Source organism: Bactrocera tryoni, chromosome 3 (assembly GCF_016617805.1).
Source record: "Bactrocera tryoni isolate S06 chromosome 3, CSIRO_BtryS06_freeze2, whole genome shotgun sequence".
NCBI lineage: Eukaryota > Metazoa > Arthropoda > Insecta > Diptera > Tephritidae > Bactrocera > Bactrocera tryoni.
In genome coordinates, this window is record NC_052501.1 from 1,482,814 (window position 1) to 1,498,306 (window position 15,493).

At 38.5% G+C, this 15,493-nt stretch overlaps 3 protein-coding genes across 4 annotated transcripts; 2 read left to right on the forward strand and 1 right to left on the reverse strand.

Moving 5' to 3' along the window:
• Positions 1–813: 813 nt before the first annotated feature.
• On the reverse strand, positions 814–1,376 carry LOC120771614 (diptericin A-like). Its single transcript, XM_040099703.1, has 2 exons — positions 1,228–1,376; positions 814–1,151 (listed from the first exon to the last, which is right to left on the reverse strand). Exons 1-2 carry the CDS (start codon positions 1,312–1,314, stop codon positions 927–929), a joined length of 312 nt encoding a protein of 103 aa, XP_039955637.1. The 5' UTR covers positions 1,315–1,376; the 3' UTR covers positions 814–926.
• A 1,193-nt stretch (positions 1,377–2,569) lies between these two features.
• Positions 2,570–4,528, forward strand: LOC120771750. Of its 2 annotated transcripts, none has more exons than XM_040099923.1 (3): positions 2,570–2,592; positions 3,736–3,992; positions 4,053–4,528. In XM_040099923.1, the coding sequence occupies exons 2-3, from the start codon at positions 3,858–3,860 to the stop codon at positions 4,221–4,223; spliced, it is 306 nt and encodes a 101-aa protein (XP_039955857.1). In that variant the 5' UTR covers positions 2,570–2,592; positions 3,736–3,857; the 3' UTR covers positions 4,224–4,528. The 2 variants fall into 2 exon arrangements, with proteins under 2 accessions (XP_039955857.1, XP_039955856.1); XM_040099922.1 differs by lacking the exon at positions 2,570–2,592 and adding an exon at positions 3,345–3,659 and having other exon boundaries at positions 3,731–3,992.
• An 8,014-nt stretch (positions 4,529–12,542) lies between these two features.
• On the forward strand, positions 12,543–14,367 carry LOC120772268 (juvenile hormone epoxide hydrolase 1). The gene is made up of 4 exons (XM_040100771.1): positions 12,543–12,898; positions 12,961–13,160; positions 13,230–13,434; positions 13,496–14,367. The coding sequence occupies exons 1-4, from the start codon at positions 12,710–12,712 to the stop codon at positions 14,279–14,281; spliced, it is 1,380 nt and encodes a 459-aa protein (XP_039956705.1). The 5' UTR covers positions 12,543–12,709; the 3' UTR covers positions 14,282–14,367.
• The last annotated feature ends 1,126 nt before the right edge of the window (positions 14,368–15,493 follow it).

Here is a 15,493-nt window from a genome sequence, read left to right on the forward strand (position 1 = left end):
ATGTTGGTAGCATAACTGGCTTCAACGCCTTGGTGTTATAGCCAAAGCGAAGGAAATATTGGAATTATAAGTGAGTACATCGGACCTTTTGTAAAATATTTTAAATTTTTACAAAAGTTTAGACTTTTTCAAACATAACATATAGCTTCAAACTCCATAGTTATAATTCCAACCTCGTGAACACCTTTACTATCCGCTCAGATTGTGGAAAAGGAACAGTTTCAAGTGAATTTTTTTAGCATGGTAGGTTTAGTTAATATTTGAACAATTAATGCAATTCCTAAACTGGTACCATTTTGGCTGACCTCTTTTTGTAATTTTTTCTCGGCGAAAAACTGCGACGAGTCATTTTCACAGGCTACTCTTGAGGTCAACTTTACTCCATTAAGGGTGTTCTGCATTGACCGAAACATGGTCAAGATCAGGACTATATGGTGGATGCATCAAAACTCGTAGTGGACGATTCCTTTCTAATCCCATTAAACACTCAGCATAACCTTTCGAGGCGTCAATCATGGCTTTGCGACCATTTGTTGAGCTTTACTACTCATGGACCATTATTGTCTTCTGTTTCTGTTCGACTATCTGAAACTAAATCAGGAGAATAAGGTGGAGGACGGACGAGTCCAGTACGAATGCCATTTCTTAACACACATAATTTTCAACTCAAGCACTTTTACTACCTCGTCAAATTGAATAATTTCACAAATATATTTTAGAGGAAGGAAATCGCTCTTTATACACTGTAATATGAAAGAATTGGAACTCAAGACTCCGACGAACGACGAGCAATATTCTCAACAAAATGGAAAATAGTATCTAAAACTGGTTTACTTCTTTATTAATTTTTTAATGACATTAAAACTTTTATAACTGTTAACACTTTAAGTATAATTTAATACAATGATATTCATTTTGCAGTAGATTTAAAACCTAAAAGTGTACTGGCCACCCACTCCCCAATTAGGAGGGCTATTGCCATATCGTCCGCCCAAATGTTGCGAGTACTGTCCAGTGGCATCGAATTCGTGTCGACCATTGGGGCTTTGCCAGACGGGCACACGTGTGTCAAGGCTCAAATCTATGCCTTGTTTAGGACTACCACCTCCCTGTAAATTGAACTGAGGCTGTCTTTGGGGCGGCTGTGGGTTCTGATAAAGAGAACGTTATCATAAATATTTATTTTTTTTATTTTGGATTGATACAAGGGTCAAATGGTCTACTTACTTGGCGCCACGGATCCTGTCGATCATCTCTGGGATAAGCTAGAACTGCGCTCAAAAGGCCAAATAAAATCAATACTTTCAAGGACATTTTTGTGATTTTTTCTTTCGAGTGTTTATACCGAACAGACTGTGAATTCAATTCCGAATGTTTGCTCTGCAACAGATACCGCAAATATTTATAATGCTTTTATATGCAGAATTGAAATATGGAAAAAATCCCCAAATTGAAAGTCCCTTCCCAGCTTGGGCAAAAGATTATCAATAAGTCGCGCTGCAAATTATCACATAAAGACTGAAAATGGGGATTCTTTAAAAATTATCAACAAAGTATAATTTAAATGACCTCTTGCTCTTCATTAAAATATGTTTCATACTTCGGGGATGTTTTTGCTATATTATCAAATTCAAATCTGAATAGTTTGAGCATATGTATGTTCCTATATGAAAGAAATTTTAATTTTGTTAGTAGCTCATATAGTTAAGATCAGTAGAAGTCCAAAAATACTGGAGTAAAATCAAATTTCAGATTCTTATTTTATTTCTGTCTCATACGAGCGCATTCACTATTCCTCCAAAGCGCGCTTAATATTGATATTTCCCAGCTTAGCAACCAATTGTGAGGGGTCCCCATTAATCTCAAGACGTAACTGATGAACACTGCGTTCACCAAAAATTGCGGTAAAATACATGAAACGCTTGAGGTGTCATCCGGAGTGCCAAGTAGACTCATACCATCCAATCCAAAGTAATTACAGAAAGAGGCACGCAAAGAATGTCAAATAAGTTTTAAAAGTAGATTTTTTTCTTGCACGGTGGGGACTCTCACCAAAGGTAGTGTTTTGTTCCATGAAACCGTAGTCAAGCCGAGTATATTTTCTGGTGGCATCTCCAGTGCACTACGACCTACACCAACAATAACACTTATTGGCATTTAAAACATAGCACTGGTGGACTTTGCCGATTGGTGTATTGTTGCGAGGTCTGCTCTAAGGCTCAAAGAAGCTGGGTATATAAAGGAGTTGGAAGACAATTCTTTCTTCTACAACTGGATTTCCGGAAACTTGGATCAGTGCGTCGCAGAGGCCACTCGGTACAGCTTTTTCTCTGCCCACATACCTACGAGGAAGGTATGGATGGGAAGAAGTCACTGGTGAAGAAACGCAGTGAGCGGATAGGTCGAAGCTAAGGGGGAAGGTTGGAGTGGGAGTTTTTCTGTGCGACTGCGAGAACCTTCTAGCCTAGTGAAGAACGTTTGAGACATACTGAACTACATGCCTTGACCAAAGTTCATCTCGCCGCAATTGTGGAAGTTCTGTCTTCTGTCCTGTATGAGATCTTACTATTCTGTCCAATAGGCATTCATGCGGTAAGGCTTAATATCTTGTCGGACATTAGTTATCAAAATTGTATGAAAGAGAATGAGGTAGAAATATCCAGGCCTAGCGCCTTCATTACTCCAGCCTTTGTAAGGCTAAGGCTGGAACATCTCGGTAATCTTACCTTTCGACGAACCTGAAGACATAGCCGAAACTTACATATATTAGCTGACTCAACAAATTTGTGACGGGGTGTAAGAGTCTTATGATCCAGTAGTTAGGAGTTTATAGTTATTACCACAACGGACCGGCTGTAAGTAACTTTGCAAAGTGAATTACATTTCGATAACTGCTTCTTCCGAGCTACACTTTCGGGTCTTTTTAACTTTTGGGTATTTTTAACATTATTTTAACAGCAAATTGAAATGAAAAATCAATTTTGTATGTCACTTCCCATAACAACTCAGTGTAGTTTATATCTCAGAAATCTATTATAAACCATGCAAAAAGAAATGAAATATAGAAGTCTCCAAAAGACGTCAACCCTCGTATTTAGTCCCGAAATCACTCAAGAATAATCAATATATTTTAACCTACCGATTCAAGATTCATAAAATCGTCAATATTCAAGCCAAAATGTTTAATATTTTAACTTAATATATTTTTTTAAATATTCTATTCTTCATTAGAGATCAGAACAGCAATCACCAACACCCTGTTTGCATTTGTAGACGCATATGTGCCCCATAAATATAGAAGAGAATACACATTTCTCTTTATACATATGCAATAACAACAATGTATAAGCACTTTCGTTTCAGCGATCAACAGCTGACACTGATCATATGATCTCTCAGTTCCTCAACTCGGCGCAGGGAGAATGCGGCATGGTTGCTCTCTCGAAAACATCTGTTCAAATCGATGTTTTGTATTTCAGCTGAGAAATGTCGCGCAATATATACGACAACAACAACACACCACCCCCAACGCCTGCTGCGGCGCCATGGCGAATGAAATTCGACTAGAAACGAAAACAAATGGAAACACAGAAATAGAAACAAAAACATTTAATGAAATACAAGAATTAGTTGAAGAAGCATATAAACAAGCAGTGGCTGTATGTGTGTGATTCTTCGAGAAAATAATTATGCATACAATTTTATTTTAGAAAAAACTTCTCTCTGTCAGTTTAGTGTCCAAGTGTAGACGATCGCATGTGGAACCACCAGTGAAAGTGAATTGAGCACACAGTAATTGTACGCTGGCACAAAGTATATTCTATTCATTGCTTAAAGACACTGCAAATAGAACAATTATGAAATCCGCCGCGAGCTTCGTGCTACTTTTGCTTTGCTTGTGCATCTGCCTTATCGGCGGGCCGGAGCAAACGGACGCCGAGCCACTGTTTGGTGGCCCCGGTGCTGCTTGGCCAATTCTGCGTTTAGTCGAGGTGAGTACACCAGATTTCTTGCTTCACAATTTTACGAAATTTGTTTACTTATGATAACAGGAGGTGCCACGGGACTCGCTCACACCACATAGGCGTGTGAAGCGTGTCAAGCGAGCTGGCTTTGATCGCACTATCGACCCGGGATATGAATACCAAAACGACACCGAGCGCGGTAAGGAACGCTTTCCTGTGTGGGACGATGCGAAGGGAGAGCCACTAGTGAATTCATAAGTGTGCTTAATAGTTGTAGGAAAGTAGTTGAGAGTTCAAGATAGCGTAGGAATCATATGTATGTATATACCCTTATCACAGAATATAGCTGTATGATATGTTGGTCGAGGTAAAGTCCTATAGATGTATAAAATTAAGAATCGTATATCGAAAGATACACATAGTGGTTAGTCCTCTTTATGTCGACTTAAACAGTATAACATAGACAATAGATATTACTAATCATTTAATTTATTGCATTTTTTCCACTGAAAATGAGCGACCGTTACCGCTTAAAGTTATTTAAATATATACTCATAAACTTATTTGGTTGTATTAATATCGAAGAAATGTTCTCACCGAAACTTATTTTGGCAGTTACCTAGTTTCGAGTTCACACAACAACAAAAGCTGAGTTCTGTTTACGTACCATTAAATACGGAAATAAAACCAGCGCCAATTTATTTATGACAAAAACTTTTTCAAATAGAGCAACAACTGAAAAATTGCGCACATTTCACAAAAGGAACAGAAGGAAAAGTTCACAATACGGTAAAAAAAGCTATAAGAAGTATTTCAAAGAAAAGTTTAACATACCGTCAACTGTTTAAAATATATCCTTAAAACAGTAGAGAATATTTAGATTAGTTTCTATTAACGACAACATTATGAAATCCATTGAATTCTTCTTCCCGGTAGTGTTAATAAGGTCGCATACATTGAAATCAAATTTCTTTGATCCTCAATAGCCGAAGAACACTGTAAGCGACAACATAACTAAACGAAAAACGCAAATAAATTTATACATACATCAGAAATATGGAATATATGTGTAGTTATGTATATTCATAGGGAATACCGGAAGCGCTAACTGCTGAGTATTCAGCACAGACACCTTGGCTAATGTCTCGGCTTGCACTTTTACTTTGCGTGTCGACAGTCTTTAACACCCGCGAAAACTTTTGGTATTCAAGCAAAGCAAAGCGCGGGTTGCAATAGCGGGAGAAGAGGGCTGTTGTTCCAAAAATTTCGTGTGCTAATAAATTATATTAGTAGATTTATTTGATTTGCTTGATGACACTTTGAACTACAAAATAAATAGATAAATGTAAGTAAACTTAGCTTAAGGAAATATGAGCATGTGTGTGCAGAATTTATGGAATCATATTTACGTGCATGACTGTGGCCACCCATCAGAGCCTACAAATATCCGAAAACGCTTTTCTACACCTCCGAATATACTTTTTTTTAAACTGAAATGCTCTGCTAAGGAGCTGTTTTTCGATGAGCAAACGCTGTTTAAATCGGTGAAAAAAAACAATAAAAACGCTAAATTAATCTTCTAGGGCAGTCCATGTAAGAACATCAAGCCAGGTTACCAAGCGATGTGATATCATGAGCGAACGATATGATGTGATGCCAATTAATTGTTAATGACTTATGATCACATCTATAAACATGTGTAATTTTTTTGGTTTCGTGGATTCAGCAAGAAATGCTCATACGTATATTCGTATATAATTATTGATGCGATATATCAGTAAGAAATCAATTGTGGCATATGCTGCATACTTTTAGGCGTTATTGTAGTTTAGTAAACCACAGCGAGAGAAAGCGGCACAGCGAATCGGCGAAAAAGTTTGCGAAATCAATTCGAGCACCCATTTCCGCGACAAGCGCGCCTACATAACCGTAACCAGAAAACATGCAGCACTCTACGTTTTCTGACAAAACCGCCTTTCAAAAGACAAGCAACAAGTGTTATAGTCTATCATGATTGAGTTGTATACTATATAAACTATTATTTTATGTTCTCTAATAGCATAAAATTGTTTCTACAAATCTTAATTTCGAACTTAGCGAACTCTAGCCGCTTTAACAGCCTTTAATTTTAGCCCAGAAATGCGTAATTGCCGTAAAAATTTGCTGCAGAAATGTCATTGAACTTCTCGGCAATTCGTCAACACCATTCAAGGTATGAAGGGGACTCTCACAAGCAAGGGTATGGCGTAAATTAAGTGGAATTACACAAAAACAAGCAGCCATTACGGGAGCAGTTAAGAAATTGTGCTAATGGGACTGCAACAAGCCTGATGCCGCAGCGATTTGCGATTTGTAGAAAACTCACGCCTTCAAGTGAATGGCGGCAATGAGTAAACAACGGTAGATGTTCAAATGAGCGCAATATGGGCGAAATTGCTCAATTCATAGAGAAATGATGAAATTATTGCGTTTCATTTTGTTTATTTACAACAAATATAAAACAATTTTTTTTACAAAATATTAAGAAAAATAAAATAAAGTTCTTGAATTTAAATTTTGAAAGCAACTTTAAAAATGCTGGTATAAGGTTACCTCTGTAGTTCCAAACTCTCTAAGTATTGTCCACAAAAATAATGAGAATTTTTCGGTTAATTTTACAAAAAAAATACCACTTAATATATCTATAATGAGATTATTTTTTACCATTTCCAGAGGCTCATCTCTTAATTAAATTATCGAATCAAAGGCGAAGCACACTCAGCTTCGACATATGTATGTATGTCTGTGGTAAGAACAGCAACCAACATACCCTGTATTAACTCGCAAGTTTTTTTTTCAGATATATGTACATATCTTGTCACCGGGCAGCCGATAGCCCACAGTGCATTGAAAGTATTAATGAGTCGTGTAATTAGGACTTGAGTGTTTTCTTGCCACAATCGAACAAACAATTCGCCCGTAGTTTCACTCCGTGTCACGCCCATTAATTGTGAAAGTGTGCAGGTTTGCTTAAAACAGGCATCGTCCTGGTGATTACTCGTATTAATGCCTGCACATACGAAATGTGGCCGAAACTCAAATGGCATATGACGAGCGGCACGTGCGGAGGAGGGAGAGGTGGAGTACGTGCAGTGGCGCCTTTCTTTTTTATATGGTTGCGCCGCACAACTTCCGCTTCCGCAATCGTGTCATTTGCGCGGTGACCGATTCGGTGGCAAGCGCGAACACTCGAAGCTCGATTACCCCGCACTTCATTGTTGTTATATTGTTGTTGGTTCTTTTTTGTTGAATACATTTTCCTAGCTGCATTCAACTTGCCACAAAAGCGATTGGCACGCGACCGAACGCCAACCGAGGAAGAATTTCCAAGAGCCAATTTCAATGAGCTTCAACTTGCAACGTTGTAATGTTGCAACGTGAAAACCGTTAATCGCACAAGTGAAGGGGGAAAGCAGTGGTGGGCACATAGTAGTCGACAGTTACTATAACGGAACACATACACGGAACATCGCACGCAAAAAGATTTGAACTTTCCTCGAAAAAAATCGAATACATGTTGGCGAGGTGCATGCAACACTTTCGTGTGGCGCATAATTGAGTTAAATTTCAAACTATTCTCATTTTCTGTTCTTTTCCAAAGTGCACTAAGAGCTGTTGTGCTGCCGCAGAAAAAGCCTTCGGCCCATGTCCGACCAGCCAAGCACTGAAATATTTAAAAGCCCTTCCGCTCATTCGCCATTTCTATTTTCAAGGCATTTGTTCTGCAAGGGTTTAAATTTAACATACGAGCAATCTATTATTCCACCGATTCCACCCGTCGCGTCGCTGTTATTGTTTTCGTTGCGGTTATTAGTGTGGTTATTTCAATTATTTAACGTCAAACAACGAAGCGCCTCCCTCCCCCGAGCACTCAATCGATCTGTGCGTGCAGTTAAATGCTCTGGGGTAAGCTCTGGCGTCACGCCCCCAGGTCCTTGCACCTCATCACCCACTTTTTGTTAGCATACGTGTGCCGTAGTTCATTGACATTTGAGTCGTGGAAATTTTAAATGATTAAAAACTACTTACTGTTGTTGTTGCATATCCAGGTGACGTTGGCTGTCGCGGTATAATTTTAAAACTATATTTGTAGCTTTCTATCTATTGTAGATTGCCATCATGGTCAACGGCAGAACTTCATTTTCCACATTCATTTGTTTGAGAGTATTGGTGTCCGCACTGGCGAAATTACACTGAGAGAAAATTGTTTGTATTTCCGAAATATTGGGAAGTCTTTCCGTATTTCTAATCAAACTTTAACTTATTTTTTTATATTTATGTATAATGAACTTTAATGAGCGAAATATTTCAAAAATTATTTAATTAGTAATTTTCACAGACTTCTATTGAAGCAAACTTTACTCCATCAAGGGAGTTCTGCATTGACCGAAACAAATGGTAGTCCGATGGTGCAAGGTCAGGGCTATATGGTGGATGCAACAAAGCTTGCCAGCCAAGCTCTCCCAGTTTTTGCCGATTCATCAAATATGTGTGTATTCTAGCGTTGTCTTATGGAAGACGGAGCCCTTTCTGTTCATCAGTTCTGGCCATTCTTTTCGATTGCTTGCTTCAATCTCATCAGCTGTTGACAGTAAAATGTAGAATCAATCGTTCGACCAGGCTGGAGCAGCTCATAGTGAATGATTCCTTTGCAATCCCGCCAAACACTCAGCACTACCATTACCATTCACTTCAGAAATGGTTCAATTTCTTTTCGTTTCTGCAAAGAATCGCAGATGTTAATTCGGTTAATGAATGAATGTTAAGTTCATTAGCATTGTCATGGCTGCTTATGTGACGGTCCTGGTCAATCTTTCGTCAATTTTATCGACTCTTTCAACAATAGATAGACCAGAACGGAAGCGAGCGAACCTTTGTTGTCTCCATAATACTATGTTCGGACCGATATTGAAAACATTTTGAAAACACATTTGTATGTTGTGGAATCTAAGTCGTTCGGAGCGGCAATGTGTGTTTTCGATGAGTTTTCACTGACAACTATCAATAGCGGCATTCTCTTGCTATTGCAAGATTGCACGATGACACAAAATGCAAAAATCCTATACCGAAATATGCAAAGCCAAGAGAGACTGTAATGAGTGAAATGTAAGTTTTCAAGTAGAAAACACACAGAAATCTGTGTTTTCGTTTGACAGATTTTACAAGGACGAAAACACAAGTTTTCGTGCGAAAACCAGTTTTTCCCACGAAAACATGGTTTCGTTGTCGATCCGAACATAGTACAAACTTCATTGGTGGCTTGTGTGGCATTCTTCCCTTTTTTTAGCATACCTAGGTTGTATGTAGTTATAATATATATCTTATTATTTCAGGTGTGTGAATATTATGGTTTATGTGGAAAGTTTGACTCTAATAAACCATTAAAATATGAACAACATTTAATAAACTGTGCCGTTCATTCAAAATTATCCGATTTTCATCGATAGCATTATATTGGTACACATTTAACCGCAAACTTGTCATTGAATATTTTAAACTTCCACTATCAGTTATTTGTAAAAAAGTAAATCCAGATGCCAGTGAGTAGAATTTTTAGAAAAGTGTTTTTTTTTTGTACTAACAAAAGGCAGTATTTACAGGCAGAACCAAGTGATTTGGGTATATCTTTAATATTTTATTCTCAGACCCTAAAAAGTCATTAGTCATTTGATATAATATTTTAAATAATCTAATTGATCTAAGTTATATGGAATTCAATATACAAAAGATGTATATATTTATACTCTTGCAACATGTTGCTACAGTGTATAATAGTTGTGTTCAATTAACTGTTATATGTACTAACATAGGAGGCCCCAGCCAAGAAAAGAGAAAGCTTCTAAGGTCGACGACAATCAGCGTCCTATTATACGGAGCCGAAATCTGCACAGACGCGCTTAAAAAGTAAAACCGGCGTAAGGCAGTGGCCAGAGTGTACCGCACCGCAGCCCTCAGAGCTGCATCAGCCTACAGAACAGTACCAGGCGAAGCAATATCAGTTATAAGCGGCAATGCTCCAATCGACCTTCTAGCATATGAAAGGAAAACGCTGTAGGAGCTAAAGAAATCACCCGGCAATAACAAGAGCGCAACACAACAAATAAGAAAAGATACGATAGTATCCTGGCAACAAAGATGGGAGAATGAAAGTCGCGGCAGATGGACGGCCAGACTGATAAAAGGTCTAGATTTATGGACAAGTCGTAAATTCGGAGAAGTAGACTTTTACACAACCCAGCTCTACAGAATGGGAAAAGTCGAAGAGCCGTCATGCCTATACAACGACGCGACAGAAGACGACGCTGGACACACATTCTTTGAATGTGAGCGCTGGCACGCCGACAATTTAATCAGCGTCATGTTGGAGAGCGAAACAAACTGGGGGATTATCCAGACACACGCAGCACTCTTGCTACGCATCAAAAAGCGGGACCTGGACGCAGGTGTGCAGATGCAAATCTCTCCACAAGAAAAATGGAACGCCACCCTGAAGTAATGCAAACGCCAAAACGGGCTTTGCAGGAACCGGTGTCAAATTTGGACGATAGGCGGGGTACCGCACCCCAAAATCCATATTTCGTGGCCCACTCTGCCGATATTCGGTACATAGCATTCTTCATATATTCCCATAATACAGTTAAAAAATGGGGGAAATCGGACCACAATCACGCCTACTTCCCATATAACACAATTTGAAATTTCATCTAATTCCTTCACATCCCTGTATACAAATAAAGCACTAATTAAAATAACGGGATAAAACTTCGCCTGAATAATGACTTTAAAGTTTGTCATCTTATGACTAAAACTTTACCAAATCGAACCGAAACTGTTCAAGCCCCTTTGGTACTGAATGTGAGGGCCCCAGTGCCTATAGTTGACGTTTTACCGAAAATATCGATCAGTGTGTGAGATATGTAATTAAAATTCGGATTTCCTGATAATAGTATGTCTGAATATCAAAAATTGTTTGAATTAGATCAATACTTCCCTTAGCCCCCATATACCTAATATAAAGGTTTTCGAACTTCGGGTGGACTTTATACCGCATATATCGGCCAATATGTACTATTAGTTATCTCAATGAAAATGAGAGAGTAAGTTTTACTGATAACAATGTATCTTTGTGCCCACATCAGATAAAATTGGGCGAAAACATGACCCAGCCACATAATGATATCATAATTTTCGAACATCCGGCTGACTTTACTCCGTATATGGTAGATTGGTGATGGTATGTGAGGTTTCTTAATGAAACTCATAGAGCATTCCATTAGAATGTGGCATGTTAATAGTGTGTGGTGTTGGCTTAAATATATAAAAGCGATTAAGGATGTTTTAGTATAAATTTCACTTTGATTGTAATGCATTCACGATTTCGTCGAATAATGAAGTTGAACACTTTTCTAGATTTTCGAATATTTCAACCGTGCAAGTTGGAAGAGTATAAAACGTTCGATTACACTCGTACTTAGTCCTTCCTTACTTGTTTTCGACTACTTTGGTGGAACTATGTGGTAACACTCGACAGAGGGTCAGAGAGGGCCGTTGGTAAATCCACGTCAACCATAGAAAACATTCGATCCGTATCTGCATATAAAGGTCTGGCTGGTACCAACAACATTAGTGCACCTATCGGAAATACGTATACAGTTAGATTAAATGTTGAACTGTATAATTTATAAATTTAACTTTACTTTTATATTTACTATGGTGGTTGATAAGATAAAAGCACCGACCATCGTCATATCAACACGAGCAAATAAGGTGGGCATAAGTTCGAATTTGAACAGTAATTATAAATGATAGTAAATGCTTCCAAAGTTTCTTTGAGAAAGGAGAAAGTATTATAACGCAAATAAAAAAGAGACAATTCTAAGAATTTGTAGTAATGATTATGTCTAACCGGGAAGATTTAACTTTTATTTGGAGAATATTGAGGAAACACATACATTTGAGATATGAGTATATTCCCATAACTACGGCACTAGACCCTACTGTCGTTAATAAGTACATTTGCCCAACCCACTTTGTTTCAAGTACCTCACTTTTAACAGATGTTGTATAGTAGCGCCGGAGGGATTAAAGTGACGTGGCTATATTTTTTTAATTTTATAGTTTTAGAAATGCTAACGGGATGAGCAGGTGTAGACATTACAAGCGCAAACACAAAGCTGATTCGCGCAAAATAAACAATATTTGTTGGTAAGAAAGCATTTAGTTTACTTTGGCTAGGATTGCCAAGAAGTATTTCAGAAGTTAGAAGTAGAAGAGTGTCTAAAGCTGTACAGAGAAATAATGTCTGCTATTTTATTAAAACCGTTGGCTTGGCACCTAAACTGATACATATGTATGTATGTGCAGGGTTGTGTTACCTTTCGCCAAATCTCCTGCCAACGAAGCCCCAAATTCGATTAGAGAATATTAGTGAAAGCATAGTATTAGACAAAAAAAATAGACAATGCGCATACCGATTAAACGAGCACGAACGGAATAGCAACACGGCGAAGAGAATATCCGTTAGCACAAGTCATTTAGTATGTGACCGTCAATCAGCGCAAGTAGACGCAATTTCGGCAGATTCTTCTTCGCTACGCATATTCAAGTAGCGATTCGAGAAAGTAAAAAAGTAACGTTAATTATTTCTGTTGCGTTAGTTTCGGGCAATAGAAGTGCTGAGTGCTGTGTGTTAGACTTGGAACAATATGAAGGCAATTATATTTATTGTCATATTGGCCATTTCGGGGTTTTGGCTTTACCGCGGGGTCAACGAATTCATTAAGCCGCTACCGAAGCCAGAGGTTAGCAATAACACCTACTGGGGACCCGGCAAACCTGTAAACTACGAAGCACCAACAGATATTGTGCCTTTCGAAATCAAATACGATCAAACGGTTTGTAGAAATGACATTCAAATGGATTTGAGCGCTAATGCAACAATTTATATTCCCCACAGATTATTGACGATTTGCGCACACAACTCAACCGTACGTGGAAATTCACTGCGCCGTTGGAAAATATCAAATTCGAATATGGCTTCAATTCGGAAGCGCTTCGGCATATTGTCGACTATTGGCGCGACTACTACTTGCTGAAATGGAGAGCACATGAAGATTACCTGAATTCGCTGCCGCACTTTAAAACCGAGATACAAGGGTAAGCCAAACAGCCGGATATTTAAATTTTTTAACGACTTGTTTATTGCATTAATTGCTTTTGGTTTAGGCTGAAGATTCACTTCATACACGCAAAGCCGTCAGAGGAGGCGCGAAAAGAGAAGAAAGTGGTGCCGATGTTATTGCTGCACGGTTGGCCGGGCTCTGTGCGTGAATTTTACGAGTTCATAAAGCTTTTGGTGGAGGTGTCCGATGTCAATGATTATGTGTTCGAAGTTATTGCACCCTCTCTAGTCGGGTATGGGTTCTCGGACGTGAGTTAACTACCACCATACACTTTCACCGCCCTGCCACTCACAGATTTCTCACTTTTAGGCTGCCACCAGACCCGGTTTCGATTCGCTACAGATGGCTGCTGTCATGCGTAATCTAATGTTACGTGTTGGTTATGAAAAATTTCTGGTACAGGGCGGCGATTGGGGTTCCATCATTGGCAGCGCCATTTCCACACTCTTCCCTGAAAATGTGCTCGGTTTTCATTCTAATATGTGTGTGTTGAACACACCACTAGCTACGATAAAATCGTACATTGCCAGTTGGATGCCAGAGCGCTTTATACCAGCGCGCTTCTTCTACAATCATCATTTTCCACTAAAGGACAAATATAAGTTTCTAATCGTTGAGTCCGGTTACTTCCACATACAAGCAACAAAGCCGGACACCATTGGCATTGCACTGGAGGCTAGTCCCATTGCCTTGGCCGCATACATACTGGAGAAATTCCAATTGGCAACAGGTGCTGGTCGGAATCAGGAATTCAACGCTATGGACAGAGCATATAAATTAGATGCTATATTAGATAATCTCATGATATACTATCTCACCGGCACGGTCACGACAGCTGGACGGTTCTACGCCGAAAATCTCGCCAGTGACTCTCAGGCTCTGAGACTGGATCGCGTGCCAACGACTGTGCCTATGGGTTGTGCACGCTTCCAGTTCGACTTACCTCCTGCCATTGACTGGGCGCTCAAAGACAAGTTTCCGAATTTGGTGCACAGTACATACTTCAACCAGGGTGGCCATTTCGCTGCTCTGGAACTGCCTGGTATGTTGTATATTAACTTCCAAGAGTTTGTGAAGAAAGCCATTGCTGAGTAACTTATAATTTTGTATTCTAAATGAATAATTTAATTAATAAGTAATGTTTGAAAATACACAATGTAGTCACTGCGATTTATTACTAATAGGAATTATTCATTACATATCTTCGGAATAAGTACAAAAGGTAAGAGAAAAGCTTGGCCTTGCCTCATTTACATACCTACTCGTACAAAAAATTATAAATAGGGATGTTACGGAACACGTGCTCACACCGGCAGGCCAACACCTTAACCACAATTAAATATTAGGTAAATTTTAGATGCACTTAATACTTAATAAGACCGTCGTGAGAAATTTTTATTGCTTTGCTCTATAACTATATAGCCAACTGAGAGTATTAAGAAAATATTGTAGCTCAGGTTATTTGACTCAACTTCTTCCAACCTTAGAAAATGCTGCCTAACACGGCTTCCCAAATGCCCCGGAAGTTCGAACTCGCTTTGGAGAATATTATTAAAATCCCCGCTCTTTACTTCTTAACAATTCTCTTATGCTTTCCTAATACGGAACTATGCATCAAGTACCTTATATTATACTCTAAAGTTTAATTTCAGCTCAATTTGCTTTTCATACCCTTTACAAGATATATTAAGTTTACAATGAGTTTTTAACACCTAGAAAAAGACGTCGAAGAACCCTTAAAATTATATACAAAAGATCGGCCTGACGACCTGAGTCGATTTATCCATGCCCTTCAGTTTTTAAGATATCGAACTAAAATTGGACACAGGTTCCATACAAACCGAACAAACAACTTTTTCATTTTACCTGATATTTCCATGAAATTAAGCTTGGATTACTGTCCAAAGATTTTATGCAATCTCCGAAGAAATTGTTATTTGCTAACGCATACATACTGGCCGACACAAATCAAGTTATTGTAAATAATTTTTGGTTTTTTTTGAACGGCATTATAGATTCCGTTACACTTTTACTTGCTTAAAAACACCTTTGGGCAGTTCAAAGGGTTTTTAGAATTTCTCACTTCATAAAGAAATAAGAGTCCTACCCCTATACTACATAAATATTCGTAAGTACAGTACGAGAAAAATTTTATTTTACATTGCATGTCTCTCTCGAATATACACTACAGTCCGCTTCAAAAGCCGCATTAGAACTGTCGTCATTAGCAAAAGGAGCTTAAGTTGAGTTAATCACTACGGAAGAAATATTATCAAGTTCTTCTGTTTTGTATGACTCTACGAAAGA

What these genes read in the sequence shown, in the direction of transcription:
- LOC120771614 (XM_040099703.1), bottom strand. Translation starts at nt 1,314, where the DNA reads ATGTCCTTGAAAGTATTGATTTTATTTGGCCTTTTGAGCGCAGTTCTA. An exon ending in GACAGGATCCGTGGCGCCAA is followed by an intron (nt 1,152 to 1,227) that starts GTAAGTAGACCA and finishes TCTCTTTATCAG; the next exon opens with AACCCACAGCCGCCCCAAAG.
- LOC120771750 (XM_040099923.1), top strand. Translation starts at nt 3,858, where the DNA reads ATGAAATCCGCCGCGAGCTTCGTGCTACTTTTGCTTTGCTTGTGCATC. An exon ending in CAATTCTGCGTTTAGTCGAG is followed by an intron (nt 3,993 to 4,052) that starts GTGAGTACACCA and finishes TTATGATAACAG; the next exon opens with GAGGTGCCACGGGACTCGCT.
- LOC120772268 (XM_040100771.1), top strand. Translation starts at nt 12,710, where the DNA reads ATGAAGGCAATTATATTTATTGTCATATTGGCCATTTCGGGGTTTTGG. An exon ending in AAATCAAATACGATCAAACG is followed by an intron (nt 12,899 to 12,960) that starts GTTTGTAGAAAT and finishes TATTCCCCACAG; the next exon opens with ATTATTGACGATTTGCGCAC. An exon ending in TTTAAAACCGAGATACAAGG is followed by an intron (nt 13,161 to 13,229) that starts GTAAGCCAAACA and finishes CTTTTGGTTTAG; the next exon opens with GCTGAAGATTCACTTCATAC.